The following is a 25,452-nucleotide window of genomic DNA, read 5'->3' as shown; positions in this document are numbered from 1 at the left end:
TACAGCTCACCTACAAACCAGCAGGTCAACTAGTCTGGCCGCTCGTATGTCTTTGATATGAACACCTGGAGAAAACTCCTGTGGTTACGAGAAAATGATGCAACCTCCTCACAGACAACACCGGAGATCAGGATTGAACCCGGGTCATTGGAACTCTACCAATTGTAACGCTGTGGGGCCCTGTTTTCACACTGCTGCCAATCGCTGTTCCTCCTCTCCCAGCGCTGTGACCCCTTCCGAACGTTACTGCTCTGAGCTGAATATATCATCTATTCTCCTCCCCCCCCCCCCCCCCCCCCCCCCCCCCCCAGACTTGGCAAACAATCCCTGGGAGTAGGACTGGTGCCCGTTACTTGGCAATCCTGAACAAACGAAGCTGGATAAAGGAGTGGCTCTGCCTCTATTGAGGTTTCAACGTGCAACTGGGTCACCATGCCATTTCCAGTCTCGGGTTCCTGGAACTAAAGTGAAAACAATGATGTGAATGCAGCTTAAGATCATTCGATCTGACCACGCAGTTGCGTCTGGGTGAATTCAGCCATCAGGATCCTTTGTTCCCTATGTTGCCTCGGCCAGTCTAATGAATCTACTGCACTGCCTCTAAGGTAATTATCTCCTCCATTGCGTGTGGAGACTAAAATAACACGGAACATCTCACCCAAAGGGCTCTAGCAACACTTCATTGCTTTTGTACTCCAATACCTTTGCAACAAAGGCCAAAGTGTTACTCGCCTTCTAAATACATTGTCTGTTTCTGTATGGCTACTCTCCATGTCTTGTGACGTCGCATGTAATCCGAGGCTGTGCCAACAGGTATTAATTTCTGTTTCTCTATTCTTCCTGTTTTTAGTTTAGTTTAGAGCAGGGGTGGAGAACCATTTCATGTTGGAATGCCACATCAAGTTAGCTGTAATCTAATAAAGCCGCATTCAAGAAACTTCAACTAGATGTACTTCAAAATGCACATTATTTTGTTAAAATAGCCCTCATGACTTACTAATGTTTTAATTGTGGCTGTCAGTCGGGGAGGATTATTTAGTTGAATCTTCTTTTACTCTTTGGTATTTTAAATACGTTCATTTTCAGATTAAAATAAAAATAATAAAAGACGAACAAAAACATATAATAAAAATAAAAGGATTTGTTCTATAAAATTTGGGTTCATTCAAAAGGCCGTACTTAATGGCCTAGAAGGCCGCACGCAGCTTTAAGGCCGCAGGTTCACCACCCCTGATTTAGAGATACAGCACGGAAACAGGCCACCGAGTTCGCACTGACCTGCGATGCCCGCACACTAATACTATCCCACACACACTAGGTATAATTTACCAAGCCAATTAGCCTGCAAAACAATACGTCTTTGGACTGTGGGAGGAAATTGGAGCACCTGGAGAAAATCCATGTGGTTATAGTGAGAACATACAAACTCCGTACAGACAGCACCCATAGTCAGGATCAAACCCAGGTCTCTGGCGCCGTAGGGCAGCAACTCTACCGCTGCACCACCATGTCTATTAAAACACACAGAATCGTAATCCACCCAATGTCGCCTTTCCCCATCAGTTAACCTAAATCTACACTTTAGAACGGTTACAGGGTCACGTCACAGCCTGAAGCTAGTGGAGCGGCTGATTGGAGCCAGCGTTTACACCTTCATTGAACTTGATCATAGATCATTGCCATGCTCTGTGTGTACAGAGGAGTCCTTGGCACTGGCACTGTCGGCTACCTCCTCCCAGTCTTCTCCACACCCTGGATTTCTTGACCTCCCCACCATCTAAGTAATCTACAAGAGTCGTTGTCTCAAGAAGGCAGCCAGCAGGACCAGAGACCCTCACCACCCAGGCTATGCTCTCATTCCACTTCTGCCATCGGGAGGAAGGTATAAGAGTCTGAAAACGGTAACGTACAGTTTCAGGAGCAGCGTTTTCCATACAACCATCAGGCTATTAAACGCTACAACCTTCAAATGAGCTCCAAGCTCCAGAGACGTGTGGACATTATTTGTGATTTGGCACTATTATTGTTTATTTCTTTGCTTCTTTTTTGTTAATTAAAATATATACTGAACTTTTTATTTATTGTGGGTTTTACAGAGTACTATGAATGCATCTACAGTTTCTTCTTGCACACTATGATTAGATACCTGTTGTGCTGCTGCAAGTATGAATTTCATTGTTCCGTTTCGGGACATATGACAATAAAACACTCTGACAAGCAAGGGCAGAGATCATTCTGTCGCACTATAAACCATTCTGTCCCACATGTCCACCCCCGCTCCTCTGTTATTCTTGGGGAAATTTATAATAGCCACTTGTTACTGCTATGCCTCTTGTAGGAAAAAAGATCTTGTAGCCAAAGATAAAGGAATAGGTGTCGTTTCGGGTCGAGGCCCTTCTTCAGGCTGAGAGTCACCTGTTCCTTTTCTCCAGAGATGCTGTCTGACCCGCTGAGTTACTCCAGCTTTTTGTGTCTATTTCCTGTTTAAACCAGCATCTGCAGCTTATTCCTACTCAAGACCTTATTGCCATATCCGTTGAAATATTCTGAGTCATGTTAAAAGATTGAGGTCCTCTGACCGCCATCCGCTCTGGCCCAACTTGCAGTACCAATGTGCTCCGGAGAGATGCTGCTTGACCTGTTAATCCAGCACTTCGTCCTTTTTGCCTTATAGCAAACTTCTCAAAGCTTTGAGGCAACTCCGGGCAGCCCTTGGAAGTGATCAGCTTCCCTATGAGTGGCAAGATTTGCTGCATTATAGAACATAGAGCAGTACAACACAGGAGCAACGATGCCACAAAATTTGCGCCAAATCAGATTAGTGTGATCTCCTCTGCCTACACGTGGTCCATATCCATCCATTCCCTGCATGTCCATCTTCCAAGCCTCTCGAACGCCATAATCATATTTGCCTCCGCCACCACAATTGGCATGCGAGTTAGCATCGCATTAAACTGCACATAGCTGTGATAAGCAGCGCTGTGACAACAGGCTGGATGAGGAAATTGTTCAGATGTGTCCTGCATTATGGTGTTTGTGGTATGTCGGTATGCTCAGGAGGCTCCAGCAGAGGGTTCTTCAACTGAAGTGTATGAGTATTTGTTTTGTATTCAGAGGGTCCACCAATATTACCTAGATGTCCATTGTGCTACTGTTTTCCAGGGAATTCTCTAAGCGTGTGTACACACACGTGGAGAGTATCATTAGCACAGTGAGCTTTTGTCAAATTTTACATGAACTTTAAGGGAACATGTCAAGATTTGCAAAGGTCTCTGAATGAGCTTGTAATCCCCAAGACTGTCGGTATTTAGAGGGGATTTCTGGGCATGTGTCAATATTAGTTGGCGTTTGTCTGTTTTAAGGGAGTTCCTATGAGATTAACTATTTATGTCAAGTCAACTCCTGCACTTCCTTATCTCTAACTTCCTTTCGCCTGACGTTCAGTCTGAAGAAGGGTCTCGACCCGAAATGTCACCCATTCCTTCTATTCAGAGATGCTGCCTGGCCCGCTGAGTTACCCCAGCATTTTGTGTCTATCTTCGGTGTATATATATATATATACAGCATTGGACCATCAACAGATGACCAGAGAATGGCTGGGGCCCACAATGGTCCATTGTTGGCTGAGGAAGAGGTGGTAATGGAGGGATACAAGGATGTGAACAGTGGAACTGGTAGGACGACGATATAGGGGGGGGGGGGGGGGGGGGTGGGGGTATGCAAGGGTTACCTGAAATTGGAGAAATCATTGTTCATACCGCTGGGTTGCAAGCTGCCCAAGCAAAATATGAGGTGCTGTTCCTCCAATTTGCATGTGGCTTCACTCTCACAGTGGAGGAGGCCCAGGGCAGTATGGGAAGAGGAGATAAGAAAGTTTTGGCAACCGCGAGATCGCATCGGCCAAGGCGGACTGAGCGTAGGTGTTCAGCAAAATGATCGCCCAGTCTGAGCTTGGTCATCTGTGTAGTGCAGAATCTCTGTGCTTGCAGAGTATCCATAGAGGGTGCCAGTATTACTGCGGATCCTTCAGAATGTAACCATCTTTATAGAAGGTTGCGGGAGATATGGTGCTATTTGTTAGGTGGGGTTACAGTCCTTGCAGCAACTTTAGGGAATGTGATAGGACTTTAAACAAGGTTTCTTTGTGTGTGTGTGTATGTTTTTATTAAAGGTAGTCAGTATTTATGTTAATATGTGCATGCAGTCCTACAACAGTGTTTTATTGTTACCTGTGGATGCTACAGTATTTGCAGAGGTAGTCTGGCTACCTGGGAGTATAGTGCACAATGCAAAGTCTGTATCTGTAATCATGGTGATGTTTCCATATGTGTGGGTGAGCTTGGATTGGACACATCAGGGTTAAAATGTAAGTGAAAAAGCTTTGCATTTATTTACATGTTGTGTACAGGTGCTCATCAGTATATGAATGCCTGTATAAAGGAACAAGAGTTTGGAAGCAGTTTGGGGAAGGGTTTACTGAACTGAGACGTGGAATAGGTGGGTGGGTTGGGACCCCAGGAGTCTTCTGCCATGTGGGAACTCTATACTTGGCCAATGTCTGACGTGACCTGTATGGTTCTCGGGAACACAAACCTGCCATAATGTGGGCACGACCTGTATCTTTCCAGTGGCGCTAAAGCACTTTATAAGTTATAGGAGCAGAATTGAGGGCCTGTCCCACTATACGGGTTTATCCAAGAGCTCTCCCGAGTTTAAAAAAAAAAAATCAAACTCATGATAAGTACGTAGCGGGTACGTCGGAGCACGGGACGTCTCTTAGCGGCTCGTAACGCTAACGGCAGGTAGTAGGAAAGCGCGGTAAGCTCGTGAAGTTTTTTCAGCATGTTGGAAAATGTCCACGAGAGCCCCTAGTACCTACGAGCGGCTATTACGTAATTCTCCGAGTTCGAATCAGGGGAAACTCGGGAGAACTCTTGAATTACCTCGTGCAGTGGGACAGGCCCTTTAGGTTATTTGGCCCATCAAGTCTACTGCTGTTCAATCATGGTTGATCTCTCTTTCACTCTCAACCCTATTCTCCTGCCTTCCTCCCCCATAACCTCTGACACTCTTACCAATCAAGAACTCAACTTTTCAATCACCAATTTATTATTGGCTTCCTTGGCCAGTACCAAGATGAACTTGCTCTAAGTTGGCTGTGGCATGTGCAAGGAGTCCTGTGAAAAGCACAGGAATACAATTTGATTTTGTGGATCGCGTCTGGTACACCACTTGAAACTTTACTCCTTGGATATACTAATCTTGTCTCTCTTCCTTCAGGACATTCTGAGGTGGGGAAAGGTAATGCCGAGCTGTCGTCAGTTGAGAAGAATCAGTGATTCCGTGCCCACGAAACACGATGATCTCCAAGAAAGAAGCGCTGGTCAACTATATTCACCTGGAGGAGAGCGTCACGATTTCATATCCAAACGACAATGGCACGGCGCCGAAGAAAGGTAGAAATCCCTTTGTACGAGGTTGATACAACTACTCAGCCAATTGAAACTTTTTCCTTTATGGCTCCAACTGGCCTGACAGCACTCATACATTTAGAAACAAAGAACTGCAGATGCTGATTTACACCGAAGATAGACACAAAGTGCTGGTGTAACTCAGCGGGTCAGGCAGCCTCTTAGGAGAAAAAAGACAGGTGACGTTTTGCGTTGGGACCTGAAAGAAGGAACCCGATCTGAGACGTTGCCCATCCCTTTTCTTCAGAGAGGTTGCCTGACCCTGTGAGTTACACCAGCATTTTGTGTCTATCTTTACCACACATTTAGTTCAGACCTGCATTTACCCGTTCACACACCCTGCATTCCTCTAGTCGTTCTGCACAGCACACCACCCACCCACTCCAACCAGTGCCTACAAGTCCAGCCTTCCAGCCCTGCAAAGCCACCCACTTAACCAGTCCTACACGCTTATCTGCAACAGTGCAGCATACTCAACACAGCATCCACTCACTTACCCAGCGCTGCACCTACACATCTGACCCAACAACCACTCGTGCAACCAGCTCTGCAACCATGCATCCAGCCTGGCACCCGTCTATCCAGGTCTGCTCTAGCTTGGCTTGAAATCCTGTTCATGGATTTGTTGAGTTAATCAGGGTTTGGGATGGCATAATGGCACAACGATAGAATTGCTTGCTGCCTTGCAGTGCCAGAGACCCAGGTTTGATCCTAACTAGCCGTCTGTCCAGAGTTTGCACATTCTCCCTGTGACCATGTAGGTTTTCTCCAGTTGCTCCAGTTTCCTCCTGCACTCCATTGACGTGCAGGTTTGTAGGTTAATAGTAAGATTAAACGAGAACTTACCAGTTTGAAGTTTTTCTTGATTTTATGAGGAGTTACGATGAGCGATTACGTGAAGAAGGGCCGTCCGTCTGCGTGCGCGTCAATCTTCAAAGCAGTGGTGTTAAATCACAGATAAAAGAGAAGACCTGAGAATAGTAAGATTGTGAAAACTAGAACTTCCATATGACCTTGATAATATGAGGGTGGGAGCGGTGGGCACATAATTGCTTGAACCTTGAGAGAAGCACAATTAGATGGTGGGGGGTATTTGTTCAGGGTTTCTTCCATGACGAGGTCTTTGAGTTGATGAGACGCCAAGTAGTTGATGTTACTTGCTAGGTCTTCATCCAAAGGAGCACCCAGTGATGTGGTAATCGCAAATTTAGTTGATTGTAGAGGTACTCCCTCTAATCTCCCCTGGGAGTGTTCTCCCCCTTGTGCTTCCAAACTCTGAATCCGGGTAATCCCCGTATGTACTTCCCCCTTCCATGGGAAAGACATATTGCTGCCCAGAGTATGAGGCTGCTGGCACGGTCTGTAGAAGGGACTCGTGATGATATAACTACTTTCTCCAGAGTTTATCATTGTGGAGCAGCTTATATATATATATCTATCTATCTATCTATCTATATATCTATCTATCGTCACACTCCTCCACACTCTCCAATGAGAATAGTTTTCAGTCGGCGGGATACCCATAAAGAACGAGCAATTGGCTTAAGCCCATCGTACACTATTTAAAATGGCAATGTAGACAAAAATGCTGGAGAAACTCAGCGTGTGGGGCAGCATCTATGTCTGAGTTTGACCCTTCTTCACTCAAGCATTTTTGTCTACCGCACTGTAGATGCTGCCTCGCCCGCATTCACATTCCAGTGCAGATGGTGTGATAGGTGAGACACGGCGGTGGTCCCAGCATCTACGCCCCCCCCGCCCCCACACTGAGGCACCGCTCACGCCTCCCACCCTCGCCTCCGGCGGCTCTGTGTCCGGCGGCCACTCTGTCCACACCGCATGGAGTTTTAACCCCGGCCCAGAGCCAGGAGCGGACCTGGTGAGAGGGGCCGTCGGTGCCGCCTCTGGAGCCGCGGGGATGAATCTCGGGCTAAGGCTCAACTCTGATGCCCGACCCCCGGGTCACTGTCCCTCACCTCCCCCGGACCTCAGCTAGACACAGAGCACCTGGGTCGGCCCGCATTCCCGGGGAGGGGCGGGAGAGTGGGAAATGCTCATCGCACATCGCCAAGTCTCCGCCCGCTCCGGCTGTTGTCGCCACTTCACTGACACACACTGGCACACACAAGGTTTAAAGGGATATGGGCCAAATGCGGATAAATGCGACTAGTTTAGATGGGGCATCTTGATCTGCATGGACAAGTTGGGATGAAGGGCCTGTTTCCATGCTGTAAGACTCTGACACACTGTAGAAACGGTGAAATTGCTCTGGAGGGGATCCAGGGGTGATTTATGAACATATTGGCAGGGCTGGAATTTTTTTTTCACTTTGAAGAAAGATTTGATAACTGGGATTGAATTCTCTGCAGCAACAGAGGTGAAGAAAATGCTTAGTTGAGGTGAATATTATGAGAATGGGACATGTTTCGCTTATCAAAGAGTGTAGGAAGGAACTGCAGATGGTGGTTTAAACTGGAGATAGACACTAAAAATTGGAATAACTCGGCAGGACAGGCAGCATCACTGGCGAGAAAGAATAGGCGATGTTTCCGGTCGAGACCTTCAGACTGAACAGGTTGAAAACCAGCCATAAAACACAATGACTGGAGATGTGTGTTATCCAACTAAGGGCAGAAATCAGAATCATGTGTTCATCTTTATTGACGTGACACCATAATAAATATATTACAGAAAAAACAATTTAATGGGTGGCATGGTGGTGCAGCGGTGGAGTTGCTGACTTGCACCACCGCAGACCCAGATTTGATCCTGACTACGGGTGCTGTCTGTACAGTATTTGGACATTCTCTTTATGACCACATGGTTTTCTCTGGATATTCCGGTTTCTCCTTCATGCAAAAGAAGTGCAGGTTTGTAGGTTAATTGGCTCTGTAAATTGTCCCTGACGTGTAGGATACAACTGGTGTATGATAGATCGCTGGTCAGTGTGGACTTGGTGGGTCGAAGGGCCTGTTTCCATATATATGTTTTACATATATCTTAATTTCATTGCACCATATACAGTTGAATATGTGGCATTATTTTCGTCTTGTTTCTATAGTCAAAGGGTAAGGTTGATTGATTTATTTGTGCAGAACAGTGATGCAAGTCTGACTCATCTTGCCTTGTTTCTATGTTTTTGTTTCTATGTTTTTGTTTCTATATATATGTGCGCACAGCAGCATGAATTATAATATGATTTCCATACATGAATATACTAAGGTCATTCATGTGCTGCATCTGTTGATCAGAGCCTGGCTCTACTGTGGAATGTTATTAGGATTGTAATTTAACCTAACCTTATTTATACCTAATCCAATTTGAAGCATAAATGTTGCATTCAAGTCTAAGTTAAAAGACCGCTGCAGTATGCACCAGATTGCACAATTTCAAGCTGAAAAATGCAAAAGTTCCCTGTGTGGGGGGGACCCCCCCCCCATACTCGACAGGTCAGGAACCATCTGTGGAAGGAGGAACAGGTTCACAGCCAACACTCTTCAAATGTTCATATTGTCTTTGCTTCATAGGATCCTTCAACCTCTGCCCTTAGTATAGACTTTAGCCAATCTCAAAATGTCCCAACCATGATACGCTAAACTTCTGTCATATTTTCATTCATTTTGACTGATTGGACAAGGTTGATGATCATTAAGGTTGGCAATTGATAAGGTTGTGCTAAGTACGTGCAAAAATGGCATGATCACCAATGAATTAATATAATAATTATTCTAAATTACGTTAAGTTATTATAATAAGTAGCCAATGCTTAAAACGTTTTTTTCAACAAAGCAGTTCATTGTGCAATTTTATTATTTTTAATGTTGGTGACCCATTTTTTAAAAAAAAAAAAATTTCAACTAAGGTAGCACAGGGCCATAGAGCCATTACCTCAACACCAAAGACCAGGGTTCAATCCTGGCATGGTCAGATGACACAAAATGCTGGAGAAACTCAGCGGATCAGGTAACATCTGTGGAGAAAAAGGTCTGAAGAAGGGTCTCGACCCGAAACATCGCCTATACCTTTTCTCCAGAGATGTTGTCTGGCCCACTGAGTTACTTCAGCTTTTTGTGTCTATCTTCAAGCCTGACATCATGTTCTGTCTATATGGAGTTTGCATGTTCTCTTTGTTTCCCCTGTGCACTCTGGTTTCCTCCCACCTCACAAAGATATGTAAGTTATTAAATTATGTAAGTTGGCCCTGTGTGTCATTGAGCAACGGAGCCTGGGGGCAGCTGATAAAAAATGTGAAGGATATTAAAATATGGGATGTGTAGGATGAATGTTAAGGTGTGGTTGATTATCAGTGGGCTGAGGGGCCTGTTCCCATACTGTATCTCTCTGTGATTCTGTGATTACATAACTCTATAACTGATGGTTGTGCACAAGTATGAGTATTGTTGGGGTTTTTTTAGTAGTGTTCTTGTCTTGTACACAACCCCTGAAGTCATCCAACATTGTTCGATGTCCCTTTTATAATTAATTGGCAGAATGTGTTTATTGTTGGCAAGGACAATACTTAATGCCCATAACCTGTTGCCCCAGATAGCTGATGTTGAGCAGCTTGTTGCTGTCAGTGTGGTGAAAGTCCTCACACAGCATGAAGACCAGGATTTTCACATGGCCACGAAGATGGGTCTCAACCCGAAACATCACCCATTCCTTCTCTCCAGAGATGCTGCTTGTCCCGCTGAGTTACTCCAGCATTTTGTGTCTATCTTCGGTTTAAACCAGCATCTGCAGTTCCTTCCCACACAAATGTTGATGTGTTTCCAGTTCCAGCAGCGAATCTGAGACAGTAATCTCCCCTTTCCTTCCTTGTAGCACAGCTGGTAAAGCTGCTGCCTTACAGCGCCAGGCACCCGGGTTCGATCCTGACCTCGGGTGCAGTCTGTGTGGAGTTTGCGCGTTCACCTCGTTACCATGCGGGTTTCCTCCAACATCCTGCAGACATGGAGGTTTGTAGGTAAATTGGCCACTGTTTAAATAAAAATTATCTTAGTATGTAGGGGGTGGATGAGAAAGTGGGATAACATAGAACTTGTGCGAAAGGGTGATTAATAGTATGAACTCAGTGGGCTAAAGGGCCTGTTTCTATGCTGTACCTCTAAACTAACTTGTAGCCTGGAAAGTATAGATACAGTTATTTTGTAGAATATGTGGGTATCATGTTGGGACAGAAAAATTCCACCACCATATATATTTAGCCTCCTGTTTATCTGTTTTGATATCAGTGTGTTTCTTTCTCATCCAGCCTTGACCAGTGCACAGATTGTGTGCCATATCACATCCTGCCCCTGTTTAGATAAATGATTATCCAAATCTTTTCATTGTTGATCAAAGAAATTATGTCAAATATATAATATCCTTGCAGCAATGGCTGGCATGGATGAGGGTGTTACAGTTGTACAGTTAAAAGGATAAAAGGATGTACCTTCAGAAAGGAGATGAGGAATTTCATTAGTCGGTGGGTGGTGAATCTGTGGAATTCATTGCCACTGAATCTGTGGAGGCCATGTCATTGGTTGCTTTTTAAAGAGGAGATTGACAGGATTTTAATTAGTAAGAGTGTCAAAGATTATGGGGAGAAGCCATGGTGTGTGTGTGGATGTGTGGGTGGGTTCATTGACCTATCTGGGACACATGACAATAAACTCACTTGAACTCTTCAAGAATAATACAGCCAGCACCATCTTTGTTCTGTGCATTTTCATACCTCTAGTTCCCCTCTCCCCTGACTCTGTCTGAAGAAGGGTCTCGGCTCAACAGGTCACCTACAATGCCCTCCATAATGTTTGGGACAAAGACCCATCATTTATTTATTTGTCTCTGTACTCCACAATTTGAGTTTTGTAAGAGAAAACATCACATGTGGTTTAAGAACACATGGTCTGATTTTATTAAAGGCTATTTTAATACATTTTGGTTTCACCATGTATAAATTACAGCACTGTTTATACATAGTCCCCCATTTCAGGGCACCATCATGTTTGAGACACAACAATGTCATTTTTTTGCATATCCTTTGCATGCAATGACTGCTTGAAGCCTGCGATTCATGGAAATCACCAGTTGCTGGGTGTCTTCTCTGATGGCTGTATGGTGACCACAAATTTCACTGTACCAATTGGTACATGTGACAATAAATGTCTGTTGTCTTGTTTTGATGCTCTGCCAGGCCACTATTGCAGCTATCTTTAATTTATGCTTGTTTTGGGGGCCAGTCCCCTTCCGTTTTCCCTTCAGCATATAAAAGGCATGCTCAACTGGGTTCAGATTGTGTGATTGACTTGGCCACTCAAGAATTGACCATTTTTTAGCTTTGTAAAACTCCTGTGTTGCATTCGCAATATGTTTTACTTTCAAGAGAGAGCTAGATAGGGCTCTTAGAGATAGCGGGAGTCAGGGGATATGGGGAGACGGCAGGAACGGGGTACTGATTGGGGATGATCAGCTATGATCACATTGTATGGTGGTGCTGGCTCGAAGGGCTGAATGGCCTACTCCTGCACTTATTGTCTATTGTGTGGAATCATTGTCTTGCTGTGGAATGAACTACCGGCCAATGCGTTTTGCAGCATTTGTTTGAACCCGAGCAGATAGGATGTGTCTACACACTTCAGAATTCATTATGCTACTACCATCAGTGGTTGTATCCTCCACAAAGATAAGTGAGTCAGTACCTTCAGCAGCCATACATGCCCAGGCCTTAACACCCTCACCACTGTGTTTCACAGATGAGGTGGTTTGCTTTGGATCTTGGGCAGTTCCTTCTCTCCTCCATACTTTGCTCTTGCAAACATTGTGGTATGTTAATCTTCGTCCCATCTGTCCACAAGACCTTTTTCCAGAACTGTGGTTGCTCTTTTAAGTAAGTCTTGGCAAACTGTAACATGGCCATCCTATTTTTGTGGCTAACCAGTGGTTTGCATCTTGCAATGTAGCCTCTGTATTTCTGTTCATGAAGTCTTCTGCATACAGTGGTCATTGACAAATCCACACCTGACTCCTGAAGATTGTTTCTGATCTGTCGGACAGGTGTTTGGGTTTTTTTTCTTTATTATAGGGAGAATTCTTCTGTTATCAGCCATGGAGGTCTTCCTTGACCTGCCAGGCCATTTGCGATTACTAAGCTCGCCAGTGCTCTCTTTCTTCTTAATGATGTTTCAAACAGTTGATTTTGGTAAGCCTACAGTTTGGCTGATGTCTCTAACAGTTTTATTCTTGTTTCTCGGTCTCATAATGACTTCTTTGACTTTCATTGGCACAACTTTGGTCCTCATATTGATAAACAGCAATAAAAGTTTCCAAAGGTGATGGAAAGACTAGAGGAAAGACTAGATGCTGAGAGCTCTCTTATACCTGCATCAAGGAGGCAATTAAACACACCTGAGCAATTACAAACATCTGTGAAGCCATGCATCACAAACATTATGGTGCCTTGAAATGGGGGGGAACTATGTATACACAGTTGTAATTTCTACACAGTGAAATCAAAATGTATAAAAAGATCATAAAATCTGACAATGTGCACTTTAACCACATGTGATTTTTTTAAATTACAAATCTCAAATTGTGGAGTACAGAGGAAATAAATAAATGATTAGTGTTTATCCCAAACATTATGGAGGGCACTGTATTCCTTTTAGCCAGAGATGTTGCCTAAACAGGAATTACTCCAGCACTTGGCGGCTGCCTCACTGTTTTGTTATCCAATCATTGTCTACAGTGTAGACTCTACACCTTTACACAGTCGTTGCCTCAACAAATTCGTCACCGCGAACACGCATATGTTACATCGGGTGATGCTCGCCCACCTTTTACATTGTCCCCTCTTCCCTCTTATCTCCCCCCCCCCCCCCCCCTCCCCCCTCCTCCCAACTTGCCACCCGACCCGCCCCCCATTGCAGGGGGCACTGAACCGTGAACACTAGTTGGAACCCACTGCATTCACCCTGAGCAAAGGACAGCGGGGCGGGCAACTTCTGGAGCCCTTGTGAAACAGTTCCCTTTACATAATAGGTAGGAAGGAAATGCAAATGCTGGTTTACACCGACGATGGTCACAAAAAGCTGGAGTAATTCAGTGGGACAGGCAACATCTCTGGAGCGAAGGAATGGGTAACGTCTCGGGTCTTCTTATTGTGTATGGCGTGCACAGCCTAAAGTTGTATGGCAACTTATTCTATTTGATTGTACACGCCGGGTTGATTGCATTCGTTGAAACAGGGCGGACCGTGTGAATGTTGCAATCGCCCACCCCAAAGTCTTCTCGGGTCGAGATCCTGGAGCAGTCTTTCACGTAGACAGACAGACACACAGGCTGGAGTAGCTCAGCGGGTCTGTCAGTCCTTTCCCAAAAAGGACTAGGAAATGTGTTACGCTCTATCAAGAATGGAATTGCAACAGTCACTTAACCTCCCTTCACCAAGGCGCTTACACACAGCTGACTAAGCTGCACACACACACAGGGAATAACCATGGAGGTGCCGATGCAGGAGTACAAGGAGTCCGCCAATCGCAAGACACAAGGTATCGTACACCTAAAGCCCGGCTGCACAGGTTTTGTGTTCAAGTCGGGGACTGACACCGAATGCTGGAGTAAACTCAGCGGGACAGGCGGCATCTCTGGAGAGAAGGGATGGGTGACGTTTCGGGTCGAGACCCTTCTTCAGACTGAGAGTCAGGGGAGAGGGAAACGAGGGATATATAGACGGCGATGCGTTCAAATGTTTTTGTGTCCCAGCGTGCAGGGGAATTGTAACTCCGCAGGCAACAGGTGAAACTGGAAAAGCGCTGTGCCGGGACAAACGCGGTTTCCTGGAATAAACGACGGAGCTTGTTTGGATCAGGGGAAACTCCGGCGTCAGTTGAAAGAGGAAGAAAAATATAATCGACTTTTATAATTCACTGAGCAACTAAGGGGGGCAATTAAACTGTCCACAGTCCAGTCTGCAGCGATGTGCCGCATAGACATACAAAGCTGGAGTAACTAACTCGGCATCTCTGGAGAGAAGGAATAGGTTGTTTTAGAAACATAGAAAATAGGTGCAGGGGTACACATATCAGACTTCGGAAATTGTGAATAGTTTAGATCTGTGGACAATGCCTTGTCTTTACTTTCAACTGGGTGGAATGAAAGGGTTTTTTTTCCAGACAAAGGTACAACGTTAACCTTCAATAAACCTCAGGTAGACAAAAAATGCTGGAGAAACTCAGCGGGTGAGGCAGCATCTATGGGCCGAAGGAATAGGTGCTGCCGCTGAGTTTCTCCAGCATTTTCGTCAACCTTCGATTTTTCCAGCATCTGCCGTTCTTTCTTAAACACTTCATTAAACATCTATCACTCATCCACGTTGCTCCGTTCTTTCAGTAAGCAGCCCCCTCCAAATGCAGTTGGAGATTTTCTATGGGATTTCATTTTCTGAGGGAAATGAAATTATTTACCCAATTGACAGATTAGTAACCGATTGCCCAACTCAAAGGGGGGGGGGGGGGGTGGTGAGGATAGTGGATCGCAGTTTGCCTGAAGTGTGCGCTACAATTAAACAGAGGTAGATATAATCCTCGCGGTTCCACAAACATTTTACTGTCTTATCGTCTGGACTTTGTGCTCTGTGTTTTGTACATGAGGGTGGGCAGTCCAGTATGTCCTTGCATCTGTAGCTCGGATACAGTTCAAGAAGGGTCTTGTGATTGTGTAGGAAGGAACTGCGGATGCTGGTTTACCCGGAAGATAGACACAAAATGCTGGAGTAACGCGGCGGGGCAAATCTATCATTTTCCCACCTTACCTGCTCTTTGTACCCTTCCGTATCCCTCGTTTCCCTCTCCCCTGACTCACAGTCTGAAGGGTCTCGACCCGAAACGTCACCCATTCCTTCTCTCCAGAGATGCTGCCTGTCCCGCTGAGTCACTCCAGCTTTTTTGTGTCTATCTAAAGGTCTTGTGATTTGTTTTTTTTGCTGGAGGCTGCCAGCTTTGAATAAGTGTTCCTCTCACCAACGAGAGTTGTGCAGCACCGTCTCTCGCTACACGCCCTCGCCGATTCCCCCTGCTCTCGGTCTGAAGAAGGATCTGGACTTGAAACATCACATATTCCTTTACTGCGGGTGCTGCCTGGCCCGCTGAGTTACTCCATCTTCTTTGTGTCTATCTTAAGTAGTATTTTCATTGCTCTTCCCTGAGATGGTATTGTGGAGCAGTGGGTTTGGGTGGCTGGAGCCCGTGGGCTGAGAGTTTTCCAACAGCTCTTTTGAGTTGGGTATCTCTGGATGGTGAAGGAATCGTGATAAATTCTCAAGAAGGGCTGGTATGCCACTGAGTGAAGGCCTGTGGAAGTGATGCTATTCCCACACTCCCGCTTTCCTTGTCCTGGGTGGTGATGTGGGGTAAGGGGAATGTGGGGGGGTTGCATGTATATGAGCTGCTGACTGGGATGCCTTGGTGAGTTGCCTCAGTGCATTATCATGTAGATACAGGTCCACCACTGATTATCCGGCAACTGGTAATCCAGCACCTCCTTTAATCTGGACAAGATTATGAGAGTGCACTTGAAATCCCCCCCCCCCCCCCCCCCCACCATAAAGGTGATGCCTAGGCTCGGTGAGGCAATTGATCAACCTCATTGGTCATTGGCATCTCCGCGCCGATCAGCAGGCTGAATTTGCCCACTGGAACTGCGGCCTGGCTGGAGCGGGCAGATCCTTTCCCATAGCCAACTTCTGTGCCCGATCGGCGGGTCGAAATTCCCCCACCACCCTCCCCCTGTGGCCGGGTCTCTGGAATGCCATAGTCGGCTTCTGAGGGTGGGCTGGTATCTCGGCTCCTTTGTGGCCTAGGTGGACAGTTCCGTCACCGCTGGCCTCCTCTCGGAGGCCGTGACCTCTGTTGGTCTGGCAAAACGAATAACCCAGGCTGGTTCTGGAACCAAGGACGCCGGAATATCAGTGGTCGACTTGAAGTCCCCAATGCAGTTATATGGTCCAATTGGGGAGAATGTTTAGAAACGGGCCCTTCAGCCCACTGAGTCTGCACCAGCCATTAACCAGCCATTTACATCAATCCAGCATTAATCCTACTTTATTTTCCACACATTCCTGGCCAATTCTACCACTTTCTCTCCCCCCTCCCCCCCCCCCCAGATTCTACCACTTCCCACACACTAGGGACGATTTAGAGCTATCAATGAACCTACCAACCAAGGCAACTTTAGGACGTGGAAGGAAACTGGAGTACCTGGACAAAATGCACATGGTCACATGGGGAACTATTCGATCAGTTGCAGTGGATACGAGCGCAAGTTGTTGTTTCCCAACAGTAACACCTCTCTATGGAAAAAGAGAGATTTTCATAAATGCATGCCTGCTCAAAGTGCTGGATAGCCAGTGAGATACTCGGCAGGGTTAAAAAATGTAGTGCTGGAGGACTCGGTGGGCCAGGCAGCATCTGCGGAGGGAATGGACAGACAGCGTTTTGGATCTTCTTGAATGAATGAATGAATGAATGAATGATTGAATGAATGCATGAATGGATGAAGTGTTTAAGAAGGAACTGCAGATGCTGGAAAATTAAAGGTAGACAAAAGTGCTGGAGAAACTCAGCGGGTGCAGCAGCATCTATGAAGCGAAGGAAATAGGCAATGTTTCGGCCCGAAACGTTGCCTATTTTATTCGCTCCATAGATGCTGCTGCAACCGCTGAGTTTCTCCAGCAATTTTGTCTACCACTGAATGAATGGATGAATATGTTTTTTGGCCAAGTATTCACAAACAAGGAATTTGCCTTGGTGCTCTGCCCACAAGTGACAACATGACATACAGTGAGAGTTGGGAATGACACATAAAACATTAAACATTAATAATAAAACATTATTGATTAAACATGTGATTAAACATTCTTCAGACTAATGGGATAGTTTAGAGAGATGCACATGGAAACAGGCACCTGTTCTGGTTTGAACCCTGGTCACTGGAGCTGTGGAGTGGCGTCTCCATTATTGTGCCACATTGCTGTCCCCATTTACCGTGTATTATATTTGTTCATGCTGTCCTGTTTCCAACTCTTAGTGTGCCAAGCTTACAATTGGTCTCCTATTCCTCTCTCCGGAGAACCCTGCAACCGCCTTCACCCACAGCCCCTCTCCCATGCGTAACAATGAACCAGATCCACTCTTGCTTTTCCATTTTTACACGTGGAATGGGCATGCTGCCTGCCTGAGCATCTGTTCCTTGGCCCAGGCAGTCACAGGTGAGCAAGCACCTACAATAAACTCCGAGTGCAGTTAATCAGCTGCTTGACCGGGTTCTGTTTGACCTGCCCTCCAACTAGTTTGATCAATTATACTGGATATGAATGCATGTTGTTCTTTCACAAGATTAGCACTTCTATTTGAAAAAATATTTTTATAAATGCTGGGCCCCTTCATTCTAAAAGTGCTGTGTTGCCGGTGAGATATTGTAGGGTAAAAAACATAGTGGAGGAGGAACTCCGCAGGTCAGGCAGCAAGTGTCGGAGGAATGGGCAGATAATGTTTCAGGTTGGGACCTTTCTTTAGAGTGTGATAGTTTAGAGATAGACAGAGACAGCGTGGAAACGAGCCCTTTGGCTCACCGAGTCCACGCCTGCCACCGATCGCCAGTTAACGTTAGTTCTGTGTCACCCCCACTTTTGCACCCACTCCCTACATGCTGGGGCCATTCACTGGGCCGATTAACCTACAGACATGCATGTCTTCAGGATGTGGGGGGAAATCGGAGCAGACAGAAGAAACCCATACAGTCACTGGGCGAATGTACAAACACCGCACACTCACAGCTCCTGAGGCTCAGGATCAAACCTGACTCTGGCACTGTGAGGCAGCAGTTCTACCAGCTGCGCCACTGTGCTGCTTTTAAACTGTGGGGGTTTTCTTCTTTGTAGGAACTTATGGTGAGCCTTTTCTGAACCTATTTGTTGATGTCGGAGGAAAAATATAACCCACATTTAGTGCTGTGCCTTTTCTTTTACTTCTGAGTGAGTGAGTGACTACGTGAAGATTTCAAAGCTCTGTGATTTCATGCCGCAGATGTGTGTGTGGGGGGGGGGGGGGGGGGGGGGGGGGGGGGGGGGGGGGGAATGGAATCTGGAGATTGGACAATAAAGGAGGGGAGGGATTCACAACATCAGAGAGGGGAGGAATGAGTGATTGGAGATGGGTATTGGATGATTAGAGAGGGGGAAGGGATCGTGAGAGGATTCAATGAATGGAGTGTGAAAGGGGTCAGGTGATTGCAGAGGGAGGGGACTGCGTGATTGGGGAGATGATGGAATCCATGGATGCAATTATACTTTATTATCACATGTACGTAGGTACGGTGAAATACTTTGTCTTGCATATAGGGTTGCCAACTTTCACACTTCCAGATAAGGAACAAAAGGTCAAAATACGGGACAAATTCCCGACCGCAATCCATTGACTGACTCGGCCGTGGCTGGGTGAATGATGAGTTGGCCCGGGTGCTGGACTGCACACAAAGGACACCTCCTCTGCCACCACCCCTGGCAATGTGTTCCAGGCCCTCGCTTCTCTCTGTAATTTAAAAATAATTTAAACTTGCCTCACACATCTCTATTAAATATTTCTCCCCACTCCCGTTATAGCTATGCCTTCTAGTGTTGGACATTTCCACCCTGGGAAAAGGGTCTGAATGTCTACCCTATCTACGCATCTTATAATTTTATATACTTCGATCAAGTCTCCCCTCAGCCTCTGACATTCCGGAGTAATCTATCCAAATCTGTCCAACCTCCCCCTGCAACTGAAACGGTCTAATCCAGGCGGCATTCTGGTAAATCAATGGTAGATCAGTCTGAAGAAGGGTTTTGGCCCAAAACGTTGCCTATTTCCTTTGCTCCATAGATGCTGCTCCACCCCCTGAGTTTCTCCAGCACTTTTGTCTACCTTTGATTTTCCAGCATCTGCAGTTCCTTCTTAAGCATTCTGGCTGTCCAGAGTAGCATTATCACCTTCTCTGCATCCTATCCAAAGCACCCACATTCTTCCTATTATGGAGCGATCAGAACTGCACACAATATTCCAAAAGTGGCCTAACCAAAGTCCGATAAAGCTGCATCGTGACTTCCTGACCCTTGTATGCAATGCTCATAGCAATGAAGGCAAGCCAACACCTTCCAAAGTACCCTACATACTTGTGCTGCCAGTGAGCAATGAACCTGGACTCCATGATCCCTCTGCACGTCAATGCTGTTAAGGTTCTTGCCATCAGCTATATGCACTCTCCTTGCACTCAACCACCTAAAGTGCATGACTTCACACTTGCTCGGGTTAAACTCCATCTGCCATTTCTCTGCCCATTTCTGCAGCAGGTCTATATCCCGCTGTATCTTCTGACATCATTCCTCACAGTCTGCAACTCCTCCAATTTTGGTGTCATCAGCTAACCTGCTCATCGATGCATCTACACTCTGTCTAGATCATTTATATATAATCTCAAACAGCAGCACAGATACACGTGGAACTCCACTGGTCACAGATGGACAGCCAGAATATTTACCTTCCATTTCATCCCAAGACATTTTATGAATAAGCCGATGCTGAATCCATACAAACACAAAAGGCTGGAGTAACTCAGCGGGTAGAGCAGCATCTCTGGACAAAAGAAATAGGTGACGTTTTGGGTTGGAACCCAAACCCAGAAAAAGGGTTCCGAATGAAAAACGTCACCTATTCCTTTTCTCCAGCGATGCTGCCTGACCTGCTGAGTTACTCCTGCCTTTTGTGTCTACCTTCCAACCAGCATCTGCAGTCCTCCCTACACATTTTGCCTGAATCCATACCACCAAATCATTGTGAATCTCGTACATCTTGATCTTTTGGATCAGCTTACCGAAAGGAACCCTATCAAAAGCCTTGCTAAAATCCACGTCTACAACTTCGACTGCCCTACCTTCATCAATCATCTACTGCTGGAAAAGCTGATTCATCCCATATCCCACCCTACTGATATTCTGACAAGCATGACCCAGACACGATGGCCTGTTGGTAATTGGAGTTTTTGCTCAGAAAGTTTAATTTGTTGGGGAGATTAGCGACAGTGTGGTAATTTGGCTGGTCCATGTACCATGCGGGATTAGTCGGGCCACCTGCTGTAGATGCATTATTTGCAATGACATGGTGTTTACCGGTTGTTGAAATGTGCCTCACTAAGCCAATGTTGTTAGTCCTGTTACAAATCATAATTAGGAGTGTTGATTTGTAAACTCGGCTTCAGTGGAGTGGCTAGATAAGCCAGTGTGACTTTGCATTGTATGTACAAGTGTTAACCGCATGAGCTGCCAGAGGAGGTAGCTGAGGCAAGTTCAATAATATTGAAAAGACACATGGACAGGTACATGGATAGGATTTGGAGGGATGTGGACCAAATGCAGACAAATGGAACTTGTTTGGATGGGGCATCTTGGTCGCCATGGGTAAGTTGGGCATAAGGGCCTGTTTCTGTGCCACAATCACTTCTGTGACTGCATGACCCTTTGGCTTGGAAAGAGTGAACTTGGAGAGGATGTTTCCACTAGTGAGAAAGACCAGAGGCCATAGCCTTGGAATAAAAGGGCAGAGAGTGGTGAATCGTTGGAATTTATTGCCACAGAAGGTTGTGGAGGCCAAGTCATCCATAGGTATTTTTAAGGTGGAGATTGATAGATTTTTGAGTAGTTGAGGTGTTAGGTGTTACGGGGGGAAGGCAAGAGAATGGGGTTGAGAAGAGAAGAGCCGCCAGGGTTGTCCCACAGCTGTATCTCAAAGATATTCAGGTGCATTATGAAACAATGGGAGCAGTGTGGATGAAAGGTCGTTGACCTGAAACATTAACTGTTTCTCTCTCTGCCGAGGCTGCCTGACCTGTTGAATATTTCTGGCACTTTCTGTAATTGGTTTCCAGTGTCTACACAGAGCGATTTTGCAATTTGTCTGCAAATAAACGTCTGCTAAATTCAACAGTTGCGCCTCGACTGAAATCATAAGCTCTGCCTCTGCTCCTCTTAAGGGAGTGCCAGCAAGAATTCCTCTACGATAGCAATATAGTGATAGTTGTCTGGGAAGAGGAAAACGGAGATATAATTGTGAAGATCTTCAACAAAGGGGATGTCCCACTACCATGCTGCCCATCCCAGGGAAGGCAGGAGTGTCGGGTAGCATCTGTGGAGGGAATGGACAGGTTGGGATCTTTCATCAGACTTATGTGCCGATCTGACAGCCTCATTATCTTATCTCCTTCCATCACCACCCCCTGCAAGACCCACCACTCTGTGCGTTGATATATTTATTTTTAATTGCCCTGCACATTTTTTTTTTTAACTTTCCCTCTCTGTCCTTAAATCTACGCCGTTTCCATTCTGGGAAGAACTACCGGTTGCCCCAGCAAACTGAACGTTCGTGCTCCAAAGACCAGCTACCAAATCTGCAGCAGGGTGACCAAAACTCAACCCAATACTCCAAAGGCAGCCTCAGGAAGGCATGTGTGAGAATCCAATTTATTTCTCTGCAGAGGTGGACTGTAGTTCCCTTTGTTACCAGTGATTGGAGATGAAAAAGAAAACATAGAAAAATTTCCCAATTTGCAACACATCTACCCGAATCACCCCAAAACATTTTCCAGCTGATAAAAAGCATTCATTTTTGTGATATTGGAAGCGCAACAGTCAAGTTGCAACAGCAGTATTCCCCAAAGAATAATGAGATCATTTGCCAGATAACCCAAGTTTAAATGTGTTACAAATGAGGAGAGTGCAGATGCAGAAAATCTGAAATAAAAGGAGACAATTCTGTAAATCAGCAGGTCAGGCAACATCTGTGGAGAAAGAAGCAGAGAATAGGTCTCTTATACAATAGTTGATGATGAATCTCTTGAGTGCCTTTTGAATAAAGGTTTGATTATGTGATGTGGAACTGAGATCCCGGGTTTGAGTTGCAGTAGTGCAATTTTCGCTGTGAAATTTTCGCCCTTCAAGGTCGGCTGCAGGAGGTGTCTCTGGGACACAAGATGGGCGTGTGAGAAGAGGGGCGATGGTTCTTGGGCTGACCTGGTTGGAGGTGAACGAGGGAGGCCCTGCAGGAGCGGGATCGGGAACTGCTCCAGTAGACTGAGAGAGTGGCGGACTGGACTTTGGAAATGGTGTCAAAACATGGAAGCGGCTGTGCCAAAGTAATAAATTTGGCACAAAAAACCATGAACCAAGTCGATATCTTTGAAGTGACATTGCGTTGCTTGCAACTCAAATCTGGGATCACAGTGTTGCAAGTAACATAACAAAAGCAAACCATATCTTTATTCGCCATAGATAGGCACAAAATACTGGAGTAACTCAGCGGGACAGGCAGCATCTCTGCAGAGAAGGATTAGGTGACAGTCTGAAGAAGGGTCTCAACCCGAAAAGTCACCCATTCCATCTCTACAGAGATGCTGCCTGTCCCGCTGAGTTACTCCAGCATTCTGTGCCTACCTTAGGTTTAAACCAGCATCTGCTCTTCCTTCACCCCCTTTATTCACTATAAAGTTTTGTACCAATGAACATTACATTTTATATTCATGTAGCAACTTACTTCCTTTTCCTGAGATTGTTCTAATGAATTTTCCAATATAATCTTATTCAAATTGGTAACAAAAAGCACCAAATTCTGCGCTCCAAATATTGGGCAATTACAGGTCTGCCAACACTCATGCATTGAGCGTGAGACTCACGCATTTCATGAAATCCTCACGCTCTCTCGCTGATCACGAATTTCTCACGCTCATTTTAAAAATAAATGAATAAAGTATCGAACAATTCAATTCGCCCGAGGCTTCCAGATCTCCTCCACACTCACCAATGAGAATAGTTTTCTGTTGGTGGGTTTCCTGTAAAGAACGAGCGATTTAATTGTCTTTGACTCTTAAGCACACTATTTAAAATGGAAAACTGCAGTACATTTGCCATGTCATAACCAAAATCTGCAGGTGCTGGAAATTCAAAATAAAGCAAAAATTGTTTTAGAGGTGAGTAAAAACCACGGGGGGAATATATAAGGCAAATGCATAGTCTTTTTCCCAGGATATGTGATTCAAGAACTGGAGGGCATTGGTTTAAAGTAGGGCTGTCAAACTACCAGCCCGTGGGATGATTCGGGGGGGGGGGGGAAGGAGTTTAGTTTCTCCCCTGCAGATGGTGTGATAGGTGAGACAAGCCTGTGGTCCCAGCACCGACTCCCACCCCCTCCGAGGCACCGCTCACACCTCACCTCCGGCGGCTCTGTGTCCGTCGACCGCTCTGTCCACACTGCATGGAGTTTTAACCCTAGCCCGGAGCCTGGAGCAGACCGGGTGAGAGGGGGCATCGGTGCTGCCTCCGGAGCCACGAGGATGAATTTCAGGCTAAGGCTCTGCTCCGATGCCCGACTCACGGGTCACTGACCCTCACCTCCCCCTGACCCCAGCTGGACACAGAGCGCCTGGGCCGGCCTGCGTTCCCGAGGAGGGGGGAGAGAAACGCTCCCCAGGCATCGCCAAATCTTCGCTCACTCCGGATGTTGTCACCACTTCACTGACAAACTCTCACACACACACTGGCACACACAAGGTTTAAAGGGATATGGGCCAGATGTTGGGGCATCTTGATCTGCATGGACAAGTTGGGATAAAGGGCCTGTTTCCATGCTGTAAGACTATGACACATTGTAGAAAGGGTGCAATTGCTCTGGAGAGGATCCAGGGACGATTTATGAAGACGTTGGTAGGGCTGGAATTTTTTTTTCACTTTGAAGAAAGATTCGATAACTGGGATTGGATTCTCAACGGAGGTGAAGAAAAGACTTAGTTGAGGTGAATAATACTATGAGAATAGGAAGAAGGGATTCGGCCCGAAATGTTGTCTATTTCCTTCGTTCCATAGATGCTGCCGCACCCGCTGAGTTTCTCCAGCAATTTTGTCTACCTTATGAGAATAGGACCTGTTTCGCTTAACAAAGAGTGTAGGAAGGAACTACAGATGCTGGTTTCAACTTAAGATAGACATTAAAAACTGGAATAACTCAGCAGGACAGGCTGCATCTCTGGAGAGAAAGATTGGGTGATGTTTCAGGTCGAGAACTTCAGACTGAAGAGGTTGAAAACCAGCCATAAAACACAATGTCTGGACACGTGTGTTATCCAACGAAGGGCAGAACTCAGAATCATGTGTTCATCTTTATTGACGTGACACCATAATAAATATATTACAGAAAAAATAATTTAATGGGGTGGCACGTTGGTGCAGCAGTAGAATTGCCGCCTTACAGCATCACAGATCCAGATTTGATCCTGACTATGGGTACTGTCTGTACAGAATTTGTACATTCCCCCTATGACCGCATGGGTTTTCTCTGTATATTCCGGGTTCCCCCACATCTGAAAGAAGTGCAGGTTTGTAGGTTAATTGGCATCTGTAAATTTTCCCTGGCTTGTAGGATGGAACTGGTGTATGGTAGATTGCTGGTTGGTGTGGACTTGGTGGGCTGAGGGGCCTGTTTCCAAATATATGTTTTACATATCTTATCATAACTATTAAAACTCTGACCTTGGATGTGGATGTATTTGTGTGTATTGTGGATTTGTGTGTGTGTGTATTTGTTTGTCTGTGATTCACATCTCCTCAAAAGCACGATGCGCTAACGGTGAAATGTTTACATATTCCGATAGAGATTTACCTCATGATTTCAAACATTGCCTCATCTGAAAAATTGATTCATTATTTTCCGAGTTATTTCTTAAAATTGTTCACAAATCTGAGATATTTTTTAAAGCTAACGAGCTGATGACGTCACAATGGCTCTGCTCCTCGCTGCCTGCTGTGCACAGTTTTCAAAGCGCAGCCTGATGGGCACTGTTTTTGCACGAGCTGCGAGGTACGTTAACCCCCCCCCCCCCCCAACTCGCAGTTGAGCCCCCCCCCCTCCTCTCTCCCCTCTCCCCC

The 25,452-nt window shown here is 45.8% G+C and overlaps 1 protein-coding gene across 2 annotated transcripts in view; it reads left to right on the top strand.

The window, feature by feature from the left end:
• svopl (SVOP-like) overlaps nucleotides 1–25,452 on the top strand; it is an 88,235-nt gene that overhangs the window by 14,385 nt on the left and 48,398 nt on the right. Inside the window, exon 2 of one of the 2 annotated variants that reach the window (XM_055650344.1) lies at nucleotides 5,281–5,456. In XM_055650344.1, the coding sequence (XP_055506319.1) occupies nucleotides 5,360–5,456 (97 nt within the window). In that variant the 5' untranslated portion in view covers nucleotides 5,281–5,359. Of the gene's footprint in view, nucleotides 1–5,280; nucleotides 5,457–13,827; nucleotides 14,003–25,452 lie in introns of those variants that run through there. The other variant, XM_055650345.1, reaches the window with a different exon arrangement.

The sequence above is a fragment of the Leucoraja erinacea genome, chromosome 19, assembly GCF_028641065.1.
Source record: "Leucoraja erinacea ecotype New England chromosome 19, Leri_hhj_1, whole genome shotgun sequence".
Lineage (NCBI taxonomy): Eukaryota > Metazoa > Chordata > Chondrichthyes > Rajiformes > Rajidae > Leucoraja > Leucoraja erinaceus.
This window is presented reverse-complemented; position numbering and strand designations above follow the sequence as displayed.